Source organism: Oreochromis niloticus, linkage group LG11 (assembly GCF_001858045.2).
Source record: "Oreochromis niloticus isolate F11D_XX linkage group LG11, O_niloticus_UMD_NMBU, whole genome shotgun sequence".
Taxonomy (NCBI): Eukaryota; Metazoa; Chordata; class Actinopteri; order Cichliformes; family Cichlidae; genus Oreochromis; species Oreochromis niloticus.
In genome coordinates, this window is record NC_031976.2 from 10,886,803 (window position 1) to 10,909,335 (window position 22,533).

Consider the following 22,533-nt stretch of genomic DNA (forward strand, 5'->3'; position numbering starts at 1 on the left):
GTGCTCAGGAGCAACAAAATAATGTGGGCTTTTTTTAATATAACTAATGAGGGAGATGCAGTGCAAAGAGATTACTCAGAGGTAAATTTTACAAGTGTTGGTCTACTATTTATTACCCTAATGGAATTGCAGGTTGGCACTACACAAAACCTTTACTCTTATTATTGCAATCATGAGCCTCACTGGGCTTCTAATCTTGACCTTTTGTATCTTGCATTTATATTTTGCAAGTAACTGCTTTGTTCCAATGCAGAGGTGAGCAGGTAACACAAAACTGTGCACTGGAAAGGTGAATATGAATGCATAGTTTTCTGTATCAGACATTACTGCTATTTTAACAACGCAAAATAAAATTGCGGAAAAAAGCCAGGATAATAAGGCTTGTCACTATTGGCTCCTCACGTCAAACATCCACCGCCACTGTTACCATTGTAACAATAGCGGTGGATGTTTAATGGACAGTGTACAAGTTCTCCTACCTTGTTTGGATCACTGGCAGTGATGATCCACACACACTGTGAGTTACTCTCATATTGGATAGGAAAGTTAGGGGATGTAAACGTCCCCGACGGTCCCTGTAGATTCGACCCGCAGGTTTTCACTGCAACAGTATAAGAGGAATATCAAAGCAGAGAAGATATACAGTCTGTGCAACTTTTTTGGCACTTTAAATGTTTTGCTATTATCACTGACTTGTCTGAAGTGCGTTCTGCAGTATGACATGACATAATAACCCCCAACGTAGACGAGCAATAAAGAACCATCGTGAGAAACATGAAGAAAAAGGAGTCCTCCAGCACAGTGTGTGATCCCCATTGAGCCCTGATCTTAACTGAGACAGCTCAAACTTTTCTAGTTCATAAAGTTCTCCAATCTGGAAAGCTGATTTAAAATCTCTCAGTAAGTGTACCTTGGAGAATTGGTGCAGTTTTAAAGGCAAAAAGGTCAAACCAAACATTTTCATTGTACTTTCAGTGACCAAAAATTCGGGCCAAACGGCATTTTTACATATTTATCATTTTATACTTGTCTGTGTATAGATAGAAAAGATATAAAGATCTGTGCTGGACACACAGCATAAACATCACTAAATGACCCATAAAAATTAATTTCAACTTCACAATAAATATTGATGAAAATGGCGCTCAGAAAGCAGAGTAATAACTCGTGCATTGTAATGTGACTGAAAGGTAATATATTGTTTGCACAAGTAGAGAGGAGGTCTATTAGCCACATTTCCATTAATCAAATCCTAAAAGGTGCTCCAGGTATTATGAAACACAGAAAAACAGTGAGGGCATTTTGGAATGGAAAAGCAGAGTGCAGCAGAAGAGGCTTTCATACATAATTAACAGAAATGAACTTTCCTCTATCTGCATGGAGCCTATATCCAGAGGCACCGCCTTAATCAAACAGTTTTATTAGCTCATCGGAAGCCCCGCTCACCCTTGCAGACGGGTCTGTGGTCGCTCCAAGCAGCGAAGACTTCGGCAACGCGCTGGCAGGTAATCGTTTTGGAACCCTGCAGCACATGGTCTTCATCGCAGGTAAATTGAGCAGTTGCTCCGATGCTGAGAAGATAGCAAACACCATTAACACCCGAAAAAAGCAATCAATTCCTCAAAAATGACTCCTGATGAGATATCAAATTCATTATTTGTTTCAGGTCATTCATTTAGAAAGAAACGTGTATATGATGCGGTAATGCGAGGCAATGACAATGGACTTGTACTGTCACAGGTGACTACACTGGGCTTCCCTATGTACATATAACAGGATAAGATTGAAAAAAAATCAAAGCCTGCCACATAACAGAGTAAAAAGACTGAAAGTTGATCATTTTATTTTCCCTGTTATCTTTTTCCTATGCTGGTATGTCTGCTGCAAATATCGTATTTGCTAAATGGGCTCTGAGACAAATTAAATTGCACAATATTAACAAGAAGATTATAGCCAACAGACTGAGAATCTACTAAAATGACAGTAAAAAAACAGAAAGAATGTTTGAAATCTGCAGCAGGTGGAGAATAAACTGGTTAACACTAGTTTATGTGCACACCTGTTGCTGACTTAATAGAATGTGACAGTAAAAACTCGTGACATGCAGTCATGTGGCGCAAGTTATAGTACTGAAAGCGGAGCGCTCATTTCAATATCCCTCAGCACACATTCGCACATACTCTACGTATCCTTCGCTTGAGCTCCAAAACAACAACTCACCTGAAATCGGAGCCTATCCGTTTGCCGTTTTCCGGCTCCCCCGGGTCAGGGCAGTAATTAGACACCTGTTTGATTCCTCCTTCATTCACTAAGCAGAGAAGACAAGGACCAAGAACACTGTGAGAGAGACACTTGAATTGCTAAAGCCCAGTGTTTTCAGAAAACACCCACTGCAACAGCAAGCACCTGAATAGCCGATAACCCTGCATGTTCAACGGTTTTCGCTTTCACGAATCATAAAGTTCTGACACGTGACGGTTTGACCTCATCTCGAAATGTCAGAGACTTTTAACTGACAGCTTTTTTGCAGTGCTGTTGTGTTTCGTGATATTACAGTGAGTGGCAAGGGTAAACGCAACACTCTTACCTGAGCTAAACAAAATAGAGGAAAATCTATCTGGGTCCAACAGGCACTAAGAGGATTAAATAACCTTCAACTATCACTTGCAGGAGCAACAATAATCACTCAGTCAGACCCTCCATACATAATAATAATTTGCGTAGACTAGATAAAGCCTTGGAGATATGGCTTATATTGAATATTGCCTTTACCATGGAAAGAATGCAGAGAGGCGATTTAGAGGAAGGAAAACAGCTTGTGTGTTCTGACTTTTAACAAGCTCACGTTCCCCTTACATTATGATCCGTACATCAATGTCTGCATGCACTGGAAATTAAACTCATGAAATATGTAGCTGCATAATTATCACTGAGGTCTGCTGCAATATTTGCAACAAGACATCACCCCAAACACACAGAGAGACCCTTCAGTTTTAGCGTGCGGTGCTCTAATGGCATGTTGCTTGCTTTGAGGAAGTTCATTCATTTTTGAACTTAATCGCCAGAGGTTATAATGTCGTTATGAGTTCAATTATACGGAGTAAATCCACAAGGCATACAGTACGGAGCATTCTCCTCGCAGTCTCTGAAATGATATACAGTATTGTCTCATAGAAAAGACTTGAGCTCACTGCATTATTCATGTCTCCATGCAGTGCAGAATCTATGACACATAAGGTAATAAAGATTACAACCTGTTATCATCTGAGTGTTTAGCACACTGTTGAGTTAGAGGGAATTCTGCTCCAGATTTATGTTAATGACAGAGCTCCGCGAGCAATTAGAATGCATTTACTTCGCTCTAAGTGTACACAAATCATCTGACAAGTGAGCGGTCACTCAACCTTGACTACTGCTATGTGTGTAGATCACATAGTGCATGGGCATAAGTCTGTGTAATGTGTAGCTTACATAGAATAGAATGAGACAGATGGAGTTTTGTCTGACAGAAGCTGATCATATTTAGTGGTTTGCTGCAATATACCTAACTAGGCCTGATCTAGCTCAGTAAGTTTCTGACAGGGGAGGAAGTCCTGGGCAGCAGGGGAAATAGGTCATCAGAAAGAAAAAGAGACTGCACTTCTGCAAAATCTAGTACTGTAGCTTAATTCCTTCATCGAATGAGGCAGCAAAAAAAGGGGGGGAAAAGCGACAGAAAGAAAACAAAGACCCAGAACACAAGCCCTCCATAAACAAAAAATCCAAACAATGAAAACAGTTGCGTAAGAAAAATAAAAGACTTACTCAAAGACAGTTTGTTAGTGTTGTCCTTTCCTGGTAATAATTTTACCCCTCTGGATTTAAGCTCTCCAGAGCTTTTCACTGGTCGAGAGCAATAGAAAGAGTTCATTAGATAAAAGAAGTTACAGTATTAGATGTGAGAAGATACAGTACAAGTGTTTCTTTCTCTGGATAATACTTGGTCCTATGAAGAACATCAAACTGTAATTGCTTTTGCTCTGCATCCTCTTATCAAAAGGCATTAGTCCGAAGGGTATGATGCAATCTAAAGGGTTGCCCTGGCAATTCAATCAAACCTAGATTATATATTTATTTATTTATTTATTATGTTTGCCTGTTGATATCACTCAGACATTTTAAACGGTGGATGGAAATTGATTGGTCAGAGCAGATTTAATGGTTATAGCTTGTAGTGGGGTAACACACACACACACACCATGCAGAATCAAAAAGCAGCCCAAGGACTGCAATGCTACTTATCTAAAGAAAGTCTAATTAAACACAGCAGGGGCCAGATTGCAAACAAAAGCCAGGTGATGCAAGTGGCTGTCATCATTAACAGAACAGCCATGAGCGGTAAAATGGTGTATCGAGCAAAAACCAAGCAAAAACAAGGCTATTTGAATTTGAAAGTACTGGGACAATGCCTCTCCTCTGAATTGCACTCTAGGTCAGCTGGTTATTTCCACACAAGTACAAAAGAAAGGAGGTGAATCTATTTGCTGATTCGATGAGAACTGATACATGCCTAAAAGCACACTGCTTAATAAAACCTCTAAGTGCTTGTCTGCTTAAAAATATCTTTGTTCACATGAAAACTCACAAAAACTGCTTGACCACTAAATAGTAATTAAAAGGAGATGACAAAGGTGACTTTTCATGCACCTGAATGAATGCTTGTCTTACGTTTACAACGATTTGCCACATGCATGTTATTCAATGTTTGTATAGAGCTTTATAGTGAACAAACAGATTTCAGATCCGTTTTGGGGCTACACGTCGAGGTTAAGTATATGCAGCAAATAGTCCATGCAGCACATACACTGACTTAAAGTCAGGCTATAAAACAATGAGAGTGTAAGAGACTATTGAGCTGTAGTTTTGCGAGGGTGAGAATATATACAGTATTTGTCTCTCAAATATTTGATTAACAAGGCGCTTTGAAGTCACTGATTTAAAGCAGAAAAAGCCTTCATGCCCTCTACAGAGAATATTAATCAAAGTGTTTGATATGCAGTTAACAAAGATCAAAAACATGTTTTGTAATTACAGTGTTTTTCCTACGATGAACCCTTTTGTTCATGTAGGGGGCCCTCTATTACGATGTGCAAATGAAGCAATCATGTCTTACCTTGATACTGAGCCCTGAAGCCTTTGTGGCGGTGGTTGCTCTCCGTCACAAAATGCAGTCGTAACCAGTTTTTGTTGCTAATGATGGGTGCTGGAATATTCATTCCAGTTAGCCTGTGTGTAAAAAGTCAAACAAACAGGAAAAACAAGAAAAAAAATGTTGCTTTTTAATTTTATTTACTCCCTGTAGTGTTAGTTAATGAGTCCCTCATAAGACATCTATTTACAGTATATACATTATATTGTGTCTTTATAGGGCATTTCCATATGGATTAGGAAAACCATGAATAAAAAGCTGTGAATTTTCTTTTACGAGATTCTTTACGAGAATGGGAGATCTGCAGCGCACCAGCTATAGGGATGGGCCACTGAATGAATCATCTACTACTAACATCTGCTAATTATGTCATGCCTGGAGAGAAAAACTGTGATCTTAAAATAAAACCCAACAACGAAATCTAAGAAATCTGGCAGTAATTTGACTGTGTATATGTAAATACGTATGTGAGGGAGTAAAGGAAACAGCAGCACAAAGAGAAAATGTGAGCGTACCTATGTGCACACGTGCTGTCAGTGTGCTGTAGTGGTGTTGCAAAAACTAGTTTGCGTGACTCAAAGGCTCTGTGTGTCTTCACTACATCTGTTTTAGTGTCTTCAGCTGGTTTTAGATCAGAGCTTTTATTCTGTGCTTGGCCACAGCATCAGGGATGCTCTATAATCATAGAGGCTTATAGCTGCTGGACCTTTTCATTTGTCTGGCTAACCAGCTGTTTTGCTTTTTTTTTCTATTGCTCTGTAATCACTTCACCATACTCTGTCATACTGCAGTCAATAGCACACAATGCCATTGTAGCTATTAAACAAGGGCTTGGGACAGTCGAGCCCTGTGCTCCCAAATTGGCTCTCTCATGAAAAATAATGCGTTTCACACAAACCCACAGTTTATGTGCCTGCATGTGTGCTCACCTAGTTGCATGTCTTAAGGTGTGTGCAGTCATTTTTTTATTAAGGTTTGGCTACGTAATTTCTTTGGCATTTACTACCAAGCAACCTAAGGAGCAGAGAGACAAAAGTAAAATGAAAAATAAATGAAAGTGACAGTTGGAAAAAGAGGCAGGAACACAGTGATGTAGAAAAGTGAAAGGAAAAAGGTGACTAATTGGTGACCATTGCAGATTTAATAAATGCATTAGTAAGTCTACTTGGCATTTGATTTCTCCTTATTTTGATTACACCTCTGGTCCCTGCTGTTTAAACGTGACCTGCCTTACCTCAGACTGAAACGTGTGTCAGGCAGATTACAGGCTGCTGAATGCTTTTGTTGTTCTTTGGTTTTACTTTTTGTTGACGCACAAACTAGATGAATTTTTTGAATACTGACCTCTTTAACCCAAATTATCAATCACACGGGGAGATGATGGCAGCTTCAAGAGGGAAGTTAAAGGGTGATTGATTTTCACACAAAAGCTGACCTTTTAGCGCAATGCGTCATTGATAAAATGCTAATGGCACTAATATACAGGCAGAATGAAAAAGAGCAGCTTTCAAACAGCTGTAGCAGAAGACTTTGCTGCCATGTTTCTTGTAGTGAAGCTGCAAATTATTTAAAAAAAAAATTCTGCTCAAAGTGTGTAAACAAAATAGATCGATATAACAAAATTATACCCATCCAGAAGTAGCGGTGGGGTTACAAATTTAAAGCCCGTGGAAGCAAATATACTGTTGTCACAAAGGGAGAGTTGGCAGACAGAGTAAAACATGATCCGCCATCAACAGTAAATCAAGGCTTAATGGCACCTTGCAGATATCTTGCTCCAGTGAGTATAGTTTTTGCAAGAATGTGCATCAAAGTCAGCAAGCCATTCTATTAAAGTTATGCAATAACTCCCTGCTATAAAAAGAAATGCAGGTACAATGTGAAAATATATTCCATGTATTGTGATATAGTTCCTGCGATGCTTGGTTTGCACACTCCGTCACCACACGCTCAAGCTGCTGTTCCCAGTGAGGACAGACACCCAAATGAACACAAACGTGCTCACAGGCTGAAAACTGCCAGAGAAGAAAAGCCTCGCAGCATCTTACATTTCTTATGTACCTATATGTGGGTTTTTGTTTTTTGTTTTTTTGCAGAAATATTGAACATTGTATGCAACTGAGATATATATATGTGTGCAACAACTGATGAGTATATTATCTGCATTCTATTATTTCTTCCATATTTATTTTATTGCACTTGTCCTTGTTTGTCCAGTTAGCGATACATTTTTTAAGAGCAGCCAGATGCTTGTGCAAAATAATTCAGTGGTACTTTGCAAAACATTGATGCATGTCACAGGTATTCGTTAATGTAACTGTCATTGAAACAAATAAATAACTTGAATGCCCAGTCTCCGTAAGACAGATGAGAACAAGTGAGTGCTGTCTACTGTTTTCTCATTGTACCTCCTCCAATGCAGGCAAAGTGAAAAAGATGAGAAAATCCAACGGGGATGAAATGGATTCCTCACATAATGCACTGCCTTTCTATCTCTGACTCACTCAGGCTGCTCATTTGTTCCCTTCATAGATGTACAATATGTTTTTTTGGAGATTAATTCTTGGCATACAGGCAGTGTTTTTTATGTGATTGATATTATCCAAAATTTACATACTTTGTATTGCTGATTTGGGGCCAAGACCTATTGTTTCATAGGTTTGCAAGGCACTCATGACTAAATGACTAAAATGTGCATGATTTGATAAGACAGTGCCGACGGGAACATGGCAGTTTTATCAAAATAGCTAACTTAACAAGTCTCAGCGTGCAGGTACTTTGGCCAAACGTGGCCCAGAGGCCATGGCAATGAGCTGAAACCTCTGGGGTCTTCACTTTGTTTCACAGAGATGAGGGTTAGATGTTGGTGTACCACAGATAATAAGCGATCAAACTTATGAAAAAAGGAACTCCCGGGTGATTTTTATCTTTTCCTCCCACATATGTTCTATAAAATCTGACAACAGGGAGTAGTTCTAGGAATGTTTTATGTGATAAGGGAGAAGCTGTTGCTCTCCATCACTTCCGCTGCTCCCTCATCAGTTACGGCTCAGGAAATGAACTCAAGCAGATTGGCGCCTGTTGGCCCGCACCACACTGGTTTCTCATAACAGGACTGGTGTTTACCCGGCAACTACTCACATTAATTGCTTAACCTGATTTGATTAGTTATCTTTCTCTGAAAAGCATTTAGCCGCTATGCAAGGCTATAGTCTGTGAACCAAGAAGGAAGAAAAAAAATCTACCTGACTGACCAAAGACTGTAGCAGGGCTCAAACTGTGAAAAAAAGTAGATGTTAAAAAAAATTTAATTTAACAGTATGCTCTATAAGCAAAAACTGTATGTAATATTTTCAAAGCCTTGGAGGTTTTATGCTCAGTGTCTAGATTTGGAATAATGACTGACGTGTAATCTACAGCTTGTTGTTTTTGCCCTTTGTGAACAGGGCTGAACAATCATATTAAAGGTCAGAAGAATAACAAAGAACTGCTTTCTTTGGCTTTGCCAGACTCCAGTGTTGGTTTTTGTCAGATTTTTTTTTTTTTTGCGTTTGTCTATTTTCATGGTGATTGATGTGTAGCCTCCCATCAAACTTCCCCAGCTTGATGGAATCAATAAACTCATTTGGAGAAATCTGATAGAAATCTTCAATTGATAAACGGATAAAAGCTGGTAACAGGTGTCAGGAAAACACATTTCATTCCTTGGTCCTGGAAACTGTGGATTTCCAACCATCCTGTAAATCTGTAACAACGTCTACATTCACTTACAGGAAGGTGGTAACTGAGAGGTTTTTTGTTTTTTCAATTTATACATGTGGAATTACAGAGATGTGGAAAATATGAATTGATGTGAATGTGAATTATGCTTCTCTGACCTGCACTGTCTTGGGTATAATGCAGGACTTATCCAGGATCAAGGTTTCTAAATTTGACACTACCTTTCGGTGATCACATTTATATTCATGCTATATTCGGATATAATGACCTAATATTAATATGTAATGCTACAGGTTCAAGGGAGGATAAGAAGTTGGATGCCATTTCAAGTCTTTCTGCCTGACAAAAAGGCTAACAGTCAATCTTAAATCTTGCAGAGTTTGAGGTTTCAGGCTCTAAATCATTGCTAAGCAGCTGTAAACCTCAAGGGTAAATTGACAGTTTACTTGTCTCTGCCTGCAGCTGGTGCTATATGTTAGGATGTTTGAGAGTTCGCCTGTCCAATGGCCTTGCACACATTCAAAAGACACTCATAAAAGAGAGCGAGCAAAAGCAATGAATTTTATAGACACGAGAGAATCGCTCGCACTGAATCGTGTTTGTTTGCTTGTCTGTTTGTTTACCTGGCGAAGTTGAAGCCATCTCTCTAAAATTCTTGCCCCCGCTGCACTCAAGCTCACTGGGTCCCACTTGGATTGTTGGGCTTAAAACAAGAACTCTGTCTGACAGCCTCTGACATTTGTAACGTATAATAACATCATCTTGGAGTTTCAAGTGATGCATGGTCACCATACACAGGAGAGAAACCGCTACAAATTCAGTTACTGCTTTGAAAATGATTTTACCTTATAGAAAAATATAACATAATAATTTATACCCTTAAATTAATGTCTCAGTTCGCCCAGTATTCAATAGAGGAGTCTCCAAAAGGAGACATGTTCATGAGAGATTTTATGTGACATGTAGATTTAGTTTATTGCACATTTTTAGTTATAAAAATGTTCACCCCGTTCTTTATGTAAAAATGTCATCTTTAATTTAATTTAAGTGGAAGATGTTATAATGTAAAAAAATGTAAAAAAGCCCCTTTTTTTGTTGGAAAATTTACACCGTTTATTTAAAAGAAAAAAAAATGTGTTTATTGCATTACAAGGCTAACAGATGTTAATTATCAGAGTTTAATGCAGGTTCTCCATTATTTAAATTGTTATTTATATGAAACATGGGTTATAAAAGACATGTCAGATTTACACTATTACAAAATACATTTTATTACCATTATATGTACAGCCTCTGTTAAACACTTTTATTCTCAAGTCCCTTGTTTTACGAGCCTTGCTTCACTCATGCTGGGTGTAGAAATGAGTAACACGGCACAGGAAAAGCCGGCCAAAGGAGCAGACAGAGAATCCCGGCAGTGCACAAAACGACCATGATGCAATCAGGAAAAAACAGACTTTCCAAAATGTCTAATGTTTCTTGACTGAGCTTCACTCTCTGCAATAGTTCTCAAAACTGTGTCTGAAAAATATTGTTTACTGAACAGTGTCTGATGCATACACGGCAAATAATGCAAATCCTCATCCAATAAACCTCTGCACAGTGCATCCACACCCGCTGGGTGCAACCTGGCCTGTCAGCAAGCAAAATTTGCCCCCTTAATGATAGTGGTGACTTTTCCATCTTTGCCCTGTAGATCATGATCAATAGAGCTATTATGAAGTTTAATCATTTTGTAACATGCTAAAAGTGAGCATTTATCCATCTGCATACTAAACCCCAATAATAACCCAGAACAGACATAGCTTAGCATCTTCAAGTTGAAAATTCATAGGAAATTAATAAAGATGAATAAAAATCTGTCTTTTAAATGTTAATCTACAAGATTTGACAAATTTAAAAAAGTTAAAAAAATTGTATTTATTAAGTGCATTTATTTCTTTTCTCTTAAAAAAGTAATAAAAAGGTGAGTATGTTCACTTCACACTAGTTTTCAGCTGGAAAGTAGAAGACACAAAAAACCCCACAAAGCATTTCCAGTGGGGCTCTAAACCTTTAAAAAGGAAACGTATTTCTGTCAGTGAAAGAGTTAAAATTGGAGCTTTTACACCTATGAGAAGAGGGTTACCTGATGGCCTGTCAAAACACATCAGTGTCATCCCGTATCGGCTTCCTGCCACACTCTTCTTAGCTGCGTCAACATACAATACTTAGCAGTCATCACCACACCCAGAGCACCTCTCTTTTTGACTCGGTCTCTCACTGACACAGTGTTTGCCTCTCTCGCTCTCTCCGACTCAGAATGACAACTCTAAGGGACAACAAAGCGCGCTAGCTTGATGATTGATTAGATTTTCTTTGAGCCAATTATAATTAACGCCTGGCAGGATCAAATAAAGCAGGCGCACGCTCCCATTCGCACAGGACAAAAAGGAGATGAATAACCTTAGCCTTGAGGTTAGGGGTTAAACCAATTTCATACTTCCTTGTTTCAGTTTAGAGTGATTTCTACATCAAACATCTACAGAAAACCAGAAAAAATCCTGTTTAAACAAAACTCTGTCAAAGATTTTTCATTCGTGTGCAATTTGAATTACAGCAACAGCAAATTTGTGAATTTATTTAGCGTTCCAGATCCATGAGGCATATTTAAAATCTTTTATTTTCCCAACAACTGTCTATGAAAATTCATTAAAGGCATATTTATCACTTCTATGTTTCCAACACGCAGCTGTTTTAAAAGGAACATTCTATAAAATGCATAACTATGCATGTAAACAAGGGTGCACAGATGTTTCAACAGAACATCTGTATTGACCAATATCACCTTGTTGACTGCCATCAGCTTATCCATAAATAATATCACAATCCCCGATGGCAGAGGCCAGTGTTTTGTTTTTACATATGGGATCTAATTTCATGGATCTGTATCATTAAACTTGATAACTTACTTATTTATTTTTGGTTGCTGGCAGAGAAGGGAGGGATGAATGGCAACAAAAATGAATAAGCAATAAGCAAAAAATGGCCAATTGGCCAAATTGATATTTTCAAGCTTATATCTCCCCAGGATTTCACAATCTCTGCATCCTAAATAACAAACCTTTGTTCCTTTGCATGCTGTAAGATGTCAATAGGCAGCCCAGTTGTTATCAGAAAAACTAAGACAATATCTTGAGGCGATACAGCTTCATCTTACTATGCATCAACCTCTCTTTGGAATAAACTTTGAGTAGCAAATCTCTTGCAGTCTTTACAGCTACAGTCTAAACTTATTTATTCTCAGTTCCCATATCATTTTTGTCTTGTTTATAATAAAACATTGTCCAGTCATTGTATTGCACAAAATTGCCCAGCTGGAAATTTTTTTAAACTGAATTAAATGTGATCTGATTACTATACTAAATACTCTTGTTGTGCCAAGTGGCATTTTAGCTTGTATGTAAAACTAAAGCTAGCATTTTAGATCACCTATATGAAAAACAGAGGCTCCAAAATAGTGCAAAAGTTCATTACAGACATTCAAATCTTTCTTTTTTTCAGTACAGGGCCACCTTTATTTATGGTGGGTCAGATTTCCTGGGTCAGGTTGTGTTGTTCTATCATTCTCTGTGAGTTACCCCATTAGATGTTTAAGTAGGGCAACATACTAGGCCAGGTCATAGATTTGCTTTTTTAATTCTTTACAACCTTTAGTACAGAGCCAGTTTAGCTCACTGGATTGAGCAGGCAATCCATATATCGTAAGGGTAATGCAGAGGCTGGGTTTGAATCTCCCCCAAGGATATTTAATGTGTGCCTTCCCCTGGTCTCTCTCTCAGCTCTCCTGTCTTGGCTCTGCTATCCTATTTCAATAAAGGCTAAAACCCCCCAAAAATATATTTAAAAAGAGAAACTTTAGTATGATGTTGGCAGTGTGCTTGGATCATTATCATGCTGCAATATTCCTCTTCTGCCAGTCTTCTGGAGACTGGGAGTCATCTTGTCAGCTAGTATTTTGCTATATCCACAAGCATTCATGGCGCCATCTATCAATGCCATCTCCCCAACACCTTTTATACTTGTGCAGCCCCATATCATCACACTCCCACCTCTGCATGTCACTGTCAGAGCTATGTGATGTGGCTCGTCTGGTCCTCAGACAAGCCACATCGCACACACACACGCACACACACACACACACACACGGTACGACAGCACAGCACAACCATTTTGTATTTAAAATGCTTGTGTGGGCTAAGGCCAGTGGATGAATTTTAGCAGCCACTGCTTACACAAGCTTATAAGCTTATAAGTTAAAGGGAACACTTACCACTGGTATATCCTTTGATTTAAAACTATTCTTGGTCTGCTCCCATTTTACTTACTGACACGCACTTGCGCTGAATTCAGAAAAAGAGTATTCAAATTTGCAGTTCCTTCCTTGCGGAATCAGCTGCAAATTCAACTGAAACTTAAGGAGCTGGTGTCACTAAATGAATTTAAATGACTTGGATGTCATTATTTCAGGCTGCAAATGTTTTGCTTGAGTATTATTACCCCTGTTTTCCCATTAGACAATAACTTTTATTGATGCTTTAGGCTTTACTGGTGCTGAAGTTTTGGTTATATGTCATACATTAGTACAGTCTACTTAATTTGTGTATTTTTGGTGTGTGTGTGTGTAACTATTCTACGCAGCTACTGTTGATTGTACTCATGTCTGTTTCTGGTGTAATAAAAAGCTTAAAAAGTAAAACTCCGACTGGGAAGAATGACCAACACACTTGCTTGTTTTAGTTTAAAATGCAGGTGCTCTACTTTTCTGTTCCATTTTTATAATTGCCCCGACGAAACCTAAACATTTACTGGACCTCTCAGTATTTCTTTGCCCATTTTTGGGGAGTTTTTCCCTTAGACAATATGCCTGGGTAACCTGTAAAGCCTACTAAAAGACTAAATGTGATATTATTCTACAGAAATAAAAAATGTTTTATTACTTAGTTAAGTTTCATGTCAATAAAACCTGACTTTGTACTAGCAGCGCAAATGAATAATGATAAAAGTAATAAATGTGCCATGATTTTACAGTTTTACTCTAATACTAAAGCCTGTTTCTTCTTTGCAGAAAGATAATGTGCTCTCGAAAATATATTACACACCTTAAAACTTGTGGAAACCCAACCTCCAATGCTACTAACACAATCTTGTCTCACACAAATCACAGACACTTTTCTTTTAACACTTTGTCAACACCAAACATACTGTACACACCACCTGTCGCGGTACGACTCTTAATATAAAAAAACTAAATGCTCATTTGATGAAATACCAGCACTTCCCACCCTCATTCCTCCACGCAGGTCAACTCACCAGATGGTCGGCGGTTCAGATCCCTCGATTTCCAGATAATCTGACTTCTCCTCCATTTGAAATTCAGTAAACACCAGAGAAATAGTGTCTCCCGGATCTGCCAGGATGGTCCACTTGCACTCCCCGCTGCTGCCCAGGCCCCCAGCACCTCCGCTTCCGCCAGTGCTGGGGGACTCACCACTGGGGAAATCGAAGCTGGAGATGAGCCCGCTGGAGCCCCTCAGGGTGCCACCGCATGTGTCCTCCGCTGTCAGTCACCAAAGAGAAAAAAAACGGTCGGGGAGGGGTAAGAGAAGAACAGACACATGGTCTCTGGGTTATTTTAGACCTGTTTCTCAAAGTTCAGCATGAGGGAAATGTGACCGCAGGCATAAAACATCTGTACCTGTCTTCTCAGATAAATACAAACCAGAGAAGGACTGATAGAAGTAGCAAGTGGAGCTGTGCAGGCCCTTTAAACTCATAATTGTTTCTACACATTCACAGGTTGTCAAATCCACTATGTAGAGCTTATTTCAGCACAACTGTGGGACTGCCGATGACAGGAATCGCAAGATTAAAAGGTCAGCTGTGTTGTCTTTATGAGGGCAAGAATCATGAAACATTTAGTTGAGTGACTGAGCAGAATAATTTACAAATGAGATGGGTACTAATTTGGTCACGATAAGGGGGTAATATCCTAAATATCTCCTGCGCTTTCTCTGATAGTCATAAACTCATCACTGCTCCCTCTGAGCCCCACTTATATGTCAAAAAAACAAAGAAACAGAAAAAGTGGTCATAAACAGAGTTTAGAATGCTGTTAAAAAAAAAAAAGAAAAATCCAATGTGGGGTGCATGGCACATCAGCTGAATGTTAATGCTGTCTACCATAACAGTGGCTCGCTCTCTTTCACTCCGTGTCCCTTTCCCCCCACAACTCTTTCTCATATCTCTCCATCTCTCACTTCATTCCCCTCCTCTGAGCCCTCTCACTTTTCGCTATTATTCACCACCCTCCCCTCTATCCCTCTATCCGTTTCTTCTCCCTAAAGAATTCTAATGATGGCAGGCCTTTCACAGTTTTCACATCATTTAAGACTAATATGTGACACTCAGCTGTGCCAGCTGAAACCTTTGATGGCTCAGTGCTCCACACAGGGCTGTCAGAACTGCCAGCCTTGGAACATTCCTGTATGCTGCATTACATGATTGGTCAAGGAACAAGGAAGCTGATGTATAAAAATTTGAAAGAAGATGAAGACGGGGGGGTGTGCAGACATGAGCACGAGCTGCTTGTTAGTTTGATCCATGTCCTTTTGACACATTAGCAGAGCTACTGCAATTGATCAAAGTCTTTATGAGACGGCCAGTAATTGGAAAATTGATACTGTACATGTACGATTCATATCAAGGGCAGACTTTGTAGACTATCCCAATAGGTAAGCTTGGTTTAGGCTCATTTGCTGAATGCCAGCAGCCTTGTAATGCCAAAAAATTGTAAAGACATTTGTTTCTGGATTAAAGTCATCATACTCTCCATCATGCTAAAACTTACCCTGAGTGGCATATGGCGTATCTCTTAAATGTATTTAAGATGACATTCCAAAGAGTGCCCCACAGACCTGTGGAGTAATTGCTATCGACTGAAATTAAAATGATATTAAAGTGCTTCTGAATCTGACCAGAGGAGCAATATCATATTTTAACCTTGATGATAGACAGGAGGGCTGCATAAAGTATCCCCATGGCCATCAAAGAAAATAGAGCTAGGAGGAAGTGTCAGAAAAGCCTGTGATAATGAAAGGGAAGGGAAGAGGGTATAGGACATGTAATGGAAAAAAATAAGTGAGAAGGGAAACAAACAGGAGTATAGAGAAGAATGAAAGAAACACTGGGTTTCTATAAGAAACAAAAACAGACAAGGGAGAGACAAGACAGGCATGGAAGGGGAAAATGAAAATGTCAGAGGAAGATTCTGCCAGCAGGCCTCAACGCAAACATCTTCACATGTCAAACTAACCTTCATTCATAATAGGATCTTTAAGATCAAGACGTTTTCTACATGCTGATTTCTACCTTACTGTTAACCTGTCAAAGTCATTTATATACCAGCTCTCACTGACACAGCTGACAGTATCATAAAAATAGTTTTTTGATTTTGAAAGACAAAGTTAATTTTGACTGGTGGAATTTTTGTCTCCCCCTACTGGCAGTGATAGTAATCACATAAACACTGTCAAGGTTTCCCAGATATTTCAGACCTAGACTTTGCTCCCAAGTTGCCGCACTACTAGTTCCTCGGCAACATCTGTAGTCTGCTAAGTCTCTGTCTCAATCATTGCTGATTAATTTAAAATGCATCAGTACTGGTGCACCAGCGTGGGAATATAGCCCCAGACAGCAGAATCTGGTATAATGTAAAACACAAAGTGATTTACCTGAGGTTGATTGGCTTAATCAGTACTGTGTGAACTTGTTTGGCAAGAGCTTGAATAAAGGAGGTTCATTTATATGCTAAAGTTCTGCACTCCACTTTAAGGGATGAATTTATTCTCGTAACTTTACATGATGTTCACACCTTTAAATGGAATTCTAGCGTGGCGGTGATGGCAATAATTATGAGTTATGTTGTGAGTTTTTGAATGTGTTCAGTACTGAATTTAATACATCCTGGAAGGCTTAGAGGCTCCTTCCTTCCCCAGTAGTCAGTGGGCACTTCAATCAAATTCAAAATGATTCAAAAATTCTTACAGTTTAATACAAATCACTTCTTTTATTTTCCAGTTTATTGGAAACTTGCAAGAATTTCTTAAAGCTTCAGAAAAGTTTTAAGTATCTACTTTTTTCTTCTTTTCTTCGTTCAGACCTCTATCAGAATTGCTACACAGTACTTCTTATACAGCAATTCAAAAGTGAAGTAAATATTTTCTTTCTGTGATACTAAGTTATTATCAGGGCTATTATCAGAGTGCATGGTGGACGATGAGATGGGGCTACGATTTGTTGACATAGACTGAAAGAAATATAAGAGAAGATGTCAATTTGGTGCAAAGTGTTTACCTCAATTTAATTTATTTACCTAAATTTTAACAGTGAATCTCTGTCTAAGCATATAATTATCCTTGGTAAATCCTAATTCAGTATATTATTATACAGCCAGGATATTTTTAGTGATACTGTATATATACACAGGTCCCTGATAAGGATTTGATGAATGTATACATACAGTATCTATGATGGCAATATTATATTCTGGTTAGCTATGGTTAAATTCCACAGGCATTTAACGAATTGTTTTAGTCTTTGGTCTTAAGAACAATGACTAGGAGCAATGGTGTTCTCTTAGAAGTGAAGAAGCTTCTCAGATGAGAGGTGAAATGTCTTCAAGAAACTTAAAGAAGTCCAGACACTTTTCTTTCCAAGCTCCTTAGATTACGATGACCTGGATGACTGAGAACCTTCACAGAAATAATGCATAAGGAACTTAACTAAATGTTAACACTGCACTGATGGGGAAGACTGTACCACATTATTACGATGGCACTGTCAAAGTATCAAAAATTCATAAAAAACAATCCAAAAAAGTCACAGGTATTATTGAGTTGCATTAAAGCAGGAGTGGGTATTTAATTTCCCCACAGGGCTACGTGTTGTGGAAGCCCCAACTTAACTGAACTCACTTCTGCAGTGCGGCCCACCACAGGCAGTCCCAGTTTCTTGTGTGGCCCCGTGGGAAAATTAACTGCCTACCCCTGCATTAAAGAGTGCAATTTGGTGTGGAGATAAGAGTGCAGTTAGGTGTGCAAAAAATACAATGTCTAGCACAGGAGCATACTGCACAACTTCAGTCAGTAAAGACTTCAATATACAGTTCAGTTGGTGCAATATGCAAATGAGAATATTGCATGGTAGAAAGTTAAGTCACTGAAGGAGGCAGGATGTGTATATTTCTGTGTGTGTATGTTGTAGTGACGGTGTAGACAGGGTCCCTTGTTAACAGTTTGACAGCTCTGGGGAAGAAGCCATTTTTCAGTCCTGTGGTGTGTGCATGCATTGTCCATTAGTTTCTAGTATTTTTAAAGAATTGGCAGTCGAGGTGGGTCTAGTCAGAGTTGATATTAGAGGTTTGCTCAGATGTCGAGCCCAGCAGCTTCTGCCTGTATGTATTTGAGCACGTCTTATGGAAAATGGCCAGCAGAACGAATAATGGAGGACATGTGTATCATTTCTACCATCGTTCCAAAAGCAGAGTCTGAAAACATTTACTGTTTACCAGTCGATTATAGCGTGTGTCTGGCACTGAGAAGTATTGTGCTCTGGAAGTGTTTCTGCTACACAGACTGGTATAAAATTGAACAACAACACAGAAAAGAACAGTTATTATGAAATGACCACTAGACCGCACACTTATTTATAAAATTGGTGAAAATTATAAGCACACAAAAAGCTTGAGAGTCTGACAAGGCCGCATAAAAACAGTATTTGTGAAATCCATTAAAACTGACTGCATGTATTTGGGATGCATTAGGAGGTACAATGACAACATGGGTATCTGATCTACAGGATGAAAATGAATTTTATTCATTCCTGTGGGGATGTTGGGTAATTTCATTCAAACATGCACACTACCTTTGATTTTATGTTGCTCAAGCAGCAGACAGTAAATGGATTACAATTTAACTTTTCAACAGCTGACAATGATCACTAAAAAACTCATCACAGCGAAACAACCATATTATAGATGCTCAATTTGCAAGTCAGGGGAAAATAACAGTAAAAAAGGAAAGCGAAGCACATGTCGCATGCCCCAAGGTCCACCTCTAAATGGCGTAAATAAATTGCAAATGCACAACCAGTACAAAAAAACATGTTTGTGATCTCATATTGTCGTCAAACATGGAGGAATATATCTACCACAATTGTCCAAGATTATACAGAACGACTGCCAGGGCCTAGGGGACTCGCATGATGAAATATGACATATAAATCAATCAAATATCAAAATACAGCAGTGAGTCACACCGGAGTAGATAACAGTAAATTGAGTTAGGTCTTGAGGTGCATGGTTACAGTGAGCAGAAACCACGTGTTGTCATCCCTGCGGTGTGTTTATGTTCGAGCTTGCCACCGTGGCAAATGGCATCACTGACATTATCATAGAGAAAGGTTATCCTAAGAAAAAATAAATAAATAAATCCCATTTTCTCTGGACATAAAAACAGGATCCTAAGGTTTTTTTTTAATAGCAGCCTTATGATTTTTCTCTGAAGTGGTTTCCATGATAACACACACACTCTCTGATCACTGCTGAATATAATCCAACTCGGGATGTGGCAGCAAGAAAACGCGGGTGAAAGCCTGATAGTTACAAAGATGTAATTTGTCTTTTTTTTGTGGGCTGAAGAATAAACATGGCATAAATCATTCAACATTAATCACCAATATTTATGGACAGGACTTCCTGTAGGCATGCAATAGACGCCCGCATTTATAACTCATTAACACTCAAGGCTTCAAGTGGATAATTCCTTACTGATTTCCTAATATTTACTGGCAGTGTTTCATTGGGATGCACAGTAGAAATTAAGATACGCTTTGCCAACAAGGTTTATCAACATACGAGGCACTGAATGTGTTCCTTTGCAAATCATTAGAGCATGCTCAAGATTAAACGAAAAAGCATCTCTTGCTTTTAAAAAGGTGACAGAGTTTTGTTTTTTTTTTCCTTAAAGATGGTGGCGAGGATTAGGACTGCTTTAGCTGAGCTCATTTACATCCCCGGCATCAGCTATCTAATGCTACTTGAGGAGGGATTAAGCCTCTCTCCCCTTGACTTTGATCAGATATACAACACTTGTCTTTCTGCTTAGAAATATTCACCCCCACGGATAGAGGGGAAAGAACTCATGTATAATTTTCTACACTACCTCAGGTTTTTTCCTTTGTAATAATCCCACTGTTAATGCAAAGGCAGTTACTATGTCTATACTAAGTCTCGCATTTACTCAGCTGCTAGTCATGTTTAGCATGTTTAACAGGGTCGAGGTATATGAAGAGGATTTATAATCGGTGCAGAGATGCGATGGATATTCCATCATTGATATTTCTGTGGGTCATTTCATTACTGTGCCCATCTCCATTATTTTAGATTTTAAAATGAATTAGGGGAGAAGTGGAGTACGATTCAGCGAGCAAATAAACATGACGGCACCAATGAAAATATCAAGGCATATAAAGGATTTGGTCGGTTTTGTTTTTAGCTCTATCATCTCTCAATTCATTTTGAACAATGGACGTTTTCAGTGGTTAAAATATAAACTAGTGTTTTAGGGTTTTAGCAGCAGCTTTTGGTGGAGACACTGGGCTATTCTCAAATCAATTCCAACTGTAGAGGACAACCTAGCACTCAGCTGGGCTGAAAAATCCTGCCAAGGGCAAGTGGACAAGTCCCACTTTGCATAGTAGAGAGCTGAAAAGGTATGACAGGAAGAACTGTGTTTAGTCCTGTCTACTCACATTATTTGGCACAAAAATGTTTTAAAGAAGCAAGGTTTTCTGTGGCCTAATTTTTTATTCTGTTAGACAGTTGCTGGCAGCAAGAATGACAGTGTATCAATAGACCATATTCTCCTGTTGCCATGCTGTCCCTGTTTGCTGTCTCACTGCCTGGTTTAATGAATGTCCTGAGACAATTTAGATTGAAGGAATCAAAACGGGCAATTGGGAGGAGAAGCAGTAACTCACAATTAGAATAGCCATTAATTCTCCATCTAACAGCCTCTCTGCTTGGAGTTTATTCTATCTTTTTTTCCTTTTACATCAATCCTTCAGCGCCTTTGACTTTTATGCCATCCCACTCATATCTACTTAGCTCTGATTCCCTGTGACTGTTTCACACATTATTGTTGCTTTAAAAAAGGCAGTGCTAGCTGCTAAACACATACTTATAATTGATCTATATGGAAAAATACCTACAGCAGCAATATGTTAGCTTCACAGGAACTAAATGGAGAATGAAGATTTTTTTGTGGGATTCCTTCAGATCTGGCAACTGCTACATATTGTCTAAGCTATAAATTCTATTGATCTCAATAACAGAAATAAAGAAATGTTATGTTAGTGTGTTGATAGTCTGACTTGAAGAGATATTGAGCAAAAGAAAATTGTGGTACTTTCTCCATCTTCTGTGTTGCGCCCTCAGGGTTAACACTGCAGTGACCAATTTTAATTTAATTAAGGCAAATATTCTCATATCTGATAATTCCACGCTCGTAAGTAATGATGTTTAATGTTGGTCAAATTTGGTTTCTACAAAGATTCATTAGTCATCTTTACGCACAGCATTTGCATTGGAGGTTGGTATTGGTCATCTTCTTGCACTTTTCTAATTTTGCTTATCCAGGTGGTGTTGGTGGAGGGGTGTGCAAGGTTGGATAACGCACAATGTGAGTCATAGACAGAAAAGCGGAGCTTTGCTGGCCTAGGTGCATCAGTAGGTAGCAAAAGAGACACAGAGAAAGAGATTGTTATTTTTCACTTTTACAGCTTTTGCCACCAAGAGAGCACTGAATCACAATTATCGTTGTTTGGATAAGGCAAAGACAGCTAAAGCCAAAATCCATGATTAGTGGACAGATAACAGTGGAACAGGTAAAACAGTATAAGGTTAAATCATATGTCTGCTTCTCTTTATTTCCTTTTTAAATTTCCTTTATAGGTTTTTGGACGTAAAACAGCTAATGGCGACAGTAGGTTAATAAGATACATTCACTAACTTATTAAAAAATCCTTAGACTTGCATAAAAAAATGCTTAGTCCTAGCAGCCCCCTGGGCTTGTAATACACTGGCAGAAACCCCGTCTTCTATTGCTCATATGGTATAATGTTCACATTTATAATCAATGTAGCCAGCCGTGCAGCTCGTTCTGATAGCTTTGTGTTGTGTTTCAAGCAAACATGGCTGAAACCCCTACGCTGTCTCCCCGGTAAAAATTCAGTAATCAACTGTAAAAACAGAACCGTAGACGGACGGTTGTTGAAGTTGTTTGGGTCAGACAGTCTCTTACAAACTGAGAAGTACAGATAAGGATGAATTAAACGCATCTTTAGTATTTTGATTTTAGATAACGTTGTTATCTAAAATGAAAACAGAGCTGAATTTTCCCCAAAACTGTTTAAAAATGAGCTAGTGCTGCAATGTTGGTTTGATTTTAAAATCATGTAGCAGTTAACTTGTGAGGGGTGATTGCCCACTCAGGTGCAGCTGAGGGTTGGTGCAGCCAAAATGACAC

General features: G+C 38.8%; 1 protein-coding gene across 11 annotated transcripts in view; it reads right to left on the reverse strand.

Moving 5' to 3' along the window:
- LOC100705316 (CUB and sushi domain-containing protein 3) overlaps positions 1-22,533 on the reverse strand; it is a 240,882-nt gene that overhangs the window by 143,435 nt on the left and 74,914 nt on the right. For 10 of the 11 annotated variants that reach the window (XR_003222198.1, XM_025911532.1, XM_025911534.1 and 7 more), the window contains exons 5-10: positions 14,261-14,507; positions 5,153-5,265; positions 3,805-3,882; positions 2,221-2,308; positions 1,447-1,571; positions 480-601 (exon numbers count right to left, since the gene is read on the reverse strand). Coding sequence is in view for 10 of the 11 variants with exons in the window: in XM_025911532.1 (XP_025767317.1) it covers positions 480-601; positions 1,447-1,571; positions 2,221-2,308; positions 3,805-3,882; positions 5,153-5,265; positions 14,261-14,507 (773 nt within the window). In the remaining variant the exon portion in view is untranslated. The remainder of the gene's footprint in view (positions 1-479; positions 602-1,446; positions 1,572-2,220; positions 2,309-3,804; positions 3,883-5,152; positions 5,266-14,260; positions 14,508-22,533) is intronic. The other variant, XM_025911540.1, reaches the window with a different exon arrangement.